Here is a 3,075-nt window from a genome sequence, read left to right on the forward strand (position 1 = left end):
TGGATTTGGGAGCCAGACGCCATCTCTATTTTTAAATTTTCCTTTTTGAGAAAGCATATAGTTGGGCTGGATCAGGTGACCCTGAATCCTCCTTCAGTTATGCAGCAATAGACGTAGACTGCTGGGGGATTTTCATGAGTGTTTCTCCTTTACTTAGAATGCGTTTATACACCTCACTGATTTAAATAATTCATTATTATTAATCTCTCGCTCTCTTCCATAGAATGGCTTTTTTCTGGTTTCACTCCCTTCACACCCCCAACTGACAGTGACAGATGGCTGCTCCACAATGTAATGTAATGTTGGACAGACCATCACACCATAGTTTGAAGTAACAACTGAATTTAATGGATTGTATTTTGTTAGATCATGAAGCATTCATGCATCAACCCCCCACCCCCACCTCCACGCCCCCACAGTCTGAATCTCACCTTCACGTTTCCTGTAAACACATCGTCTCACCAGCAGAACCAGTAACACCAGTAGAGCCACAACACAGACTGATCCAACACATGACAAAACAGAGAGAACAGCAGGAGAGAGTGATGGAGGAAGAGTGCTGGAGGTGGATGTAGGTGGAGGCGTGGTGGTGTGTTTGTCTAAAATACAGCAAACACAGTCATTAAGTTGTCGTCACATTGTGAATGTTGAAACCTGCAGAAACACAGACAGGTGAGTGTGTCACCTGTGACAGTGATCCAGCTGGAATTAGACTCTCCATGACCGCTGATGTCACACTTGTAGAGGCCTTCATCAGACCTGGAAACATGCTGGATGGTCATGTGACCTGTAGGCTCCTCCCTGATGAGGGAGCCATCTTTATAGAAAGCAGCTGGGAGGTTGGAGGGAGTGGTCTTTGTTTTACAGAGCAGAGTGACGTCATCTCCCTCCATCACAGGGAGGACAGGACTCTGCAGGATCACTGATCCACCTCAACACAGAGACAAACTACAGCATTTCATCCATTTACACACAGCTTCATCAACACTAACTCCACACACTCAGCTTACCAGTGACTGTCAGGTTAACCATGTTACTGATGGGACCCTCTCTGGACTCACACCAGTAAACTCCACTGTCCAATGGGTCGATGTAGCTGATGTTACAGGAAGAACCAGCCGGTTTTCCCCACCCATCTCCACACTGAGTCCTCTGTCGTGTCTTTGTGTTTCTCCTCACAGTCCATCCAGCAGAGCTGTCATCCTCCTCACAGCTCAGAGACACAAAGTCTCCTTTAAAGAACTGAGAGCTGCTGGGACTCACAGTCAGACGAGCTGCCAGGAAGAGGATATGATGTGAATCAATTTTCAAAAGAGAACGACCAACTGAGTTTCATAATCTTTTACTGTTTCAACAACAGTAACACAGCCACCCAAAATAAAACATATATTGGGTGGCTGTGTATATTGCACTATAAACATATAATGCAGTAAACATCACGTGTCTTCAGTATTCCTAAATCACTTTACATTTAAAATGTGATACTGATAGCAAAGACAGCCAAGCATGCAGTCAGATCCAGGCTGGTCCAGGTTCAGTGCTCTCAGATGCACAGTTATAATTAATGTCATTAAAAACAACAAAAAAAAGGTGGTTTTGGATTTAATGCCTCAGTTTTTAGAGACAAGCTTTATTGAAACTTTATACGTGGCAGACAGCATTAAAAATAAGATGCAGAAAATCTCTATTTAAGACTCTTTGAGATGTTTTGGATGATCACGATGAGTTCACTGACCTTGGTTTGTTGTGCAGCACACCAGTAAGTTCAGACCTAAAGAGAAATGATATCAGTCAATCTGAGTTTTCAGCTGGTTCACATTACAGCAAAGCTCCTTCTGCTACCATGTCTCCCCTTTAGGGGACTTTTAGCTTCTGCTGTGGGCTTTTTCTAGCTGTTCGTTTGTCTGTTTTTGTTTTTGTTTTTAAAACTAAATCCATAAATATCATGAATGTGTCACAGAGACACAGACAGCTGCTAATCATTGTCAGTAACAGACAAATAAAATAGGTTCAGTTTCCCACTTCTGGGATAGCTGAGGTGAACGGCAGCAGACAGAAGGTACAGCCCCTGTGTCAACATCCGCCTGTCAATCAAACAGGCCACACCTACAATAATATCAACTTTAAGCCTTCATTCCTCAAGATACAAATTAAAAATACACACTTTAAAATATGTTCTTTCCTGATTTCTTGGTTTTATGTACAAACAACACTGGTTCATCTGTGATTCATAAGTCAGTGTTAAATAGCTTAATGCTTAAAACTGTGGCTCAAGACTTTTGCACAGTACTCTGTCTCACAACATATGTCACCACCCTTGTATAACTCAGCTGATATACTATAAAAACAGTTAACTGCATTTGGAAGTGAAAGATTGAACTTACAGAGCAGCTGCTGAAGAGATGCTGGTTTCATCTTGACTGAGCTCAGACACAGCAGTTAAATCAACTTCCTTCTGCATGCAAGGCTACATATACTGCTTTGTGGTTTTCTTGTTGCCATTACGACTGCTGATTTAAAATAGCACAGATGATCAAACTCCATGTGACATTTCTATGTTATGCTTTAAAGCATTGTACTTTTGTTAAAATGGTAAAAAAAAACAACAACTCTGTTTTTCAACTGTCAACTTGAGAAATAATGTTTAGCAGGTAGCTGTTGTGTGTTTGGGGCTAGTATGAGACCCTCTCTCTCCCACCCTCCCCCACTAAGTGAGTTGGAGGAAGGAGCTGTTGTTAAGGAAAGAGGGCCATACAAGCAGGAGGCCTAAAATAGTTAGTGCATACCTTTGTCAGTATTTTACTATTCTTTTGATATTTTTTTCTAATGTTATATTTGCCAACTGGAGAGAGTGAAAAGCGGCCAGTATTGTTGATGTCTTAAAGAGACAGTGACCTCACACAGAGGCGTTTCTGCTTGTTGATGATGAAGAGGTAATTTAATGACACAAATCAGTGATGCTGATTTAAAGCACACTTTAACTACGGCAAAAGTTCAAATTGTTCTGATGTTGTGACTTTGTCTGCTTCTTTATATTTGTTCTCTAAACAGCGTCAAAAAAGTGTTGCAAAGCAT

General features: G+C 41.4%; 1 protein-coding gene across 1 annotated transcript; it reads right to left on the reverse strand.

Annotated features, from left to right (window-relative positions):
* Positions 1-378: 378 nt before the first annotated feature.
* LOC146672416 (Fc receptor-like protein 5) lies at positions 379-2,415 on the reverse strand. The gene is made up of 5 exons (XM_085402571.1): positions 2,385-2,415; positions 1,736-1,771; positions 1,011-1,274; positions 686-931; positions 379-599 (listed from the first exon to the last, which is right to left on the reverse strand). The coding sequence occupies exons 1-5, from the start codon at positions 2,413-2,415 to the stop codon at positions 379-381; spliced, it is 798 nt and encodes a 265-aa protein (XP_085258697.1).
* Positions 2,416-3,075: the final 660 nt, after the last annotated feature.

Source organism: Rhamphochromis longiceps, linkage group LG3, assembly GCF_057381845.1.
Source record: "Rhamphochromis longiceps isolate RC_006_pf linkage group LG3, R_longiceps_female_GT1.1, whole genome shotgun sequence".
NCBI lineage: Eukaryota > Metazoa > Chordata > Actinopteri > Cichliformes > Cichlidae > Rhamphochromis > Rhamphochromis longiceps.

Excerpts from the sequence above, each read along its gene's own strand:
- LOC146672416 (XM_085402571.1), bottom strand. The coding sequence starts at position 2,415 with ATGAAACCAGCATCTCTTCAGCAGCTGCTCT. Across the intron at positions 1,275-1,735 it reads GTGCTGCACAACAAACCAAG|CTCGTCTGACTGTGAGTCCC; the intron begins GTCAGTGAACTC and ends TCTTCCTGGCAG. Across the intron at positions 932-1,010 it reads GGTTAACCTGACAGTCACTG|GTGGATCAGTGATCCTGCAG; the intron begins GTAAGCTGAGTG and ends CTCTGTGTTGAG.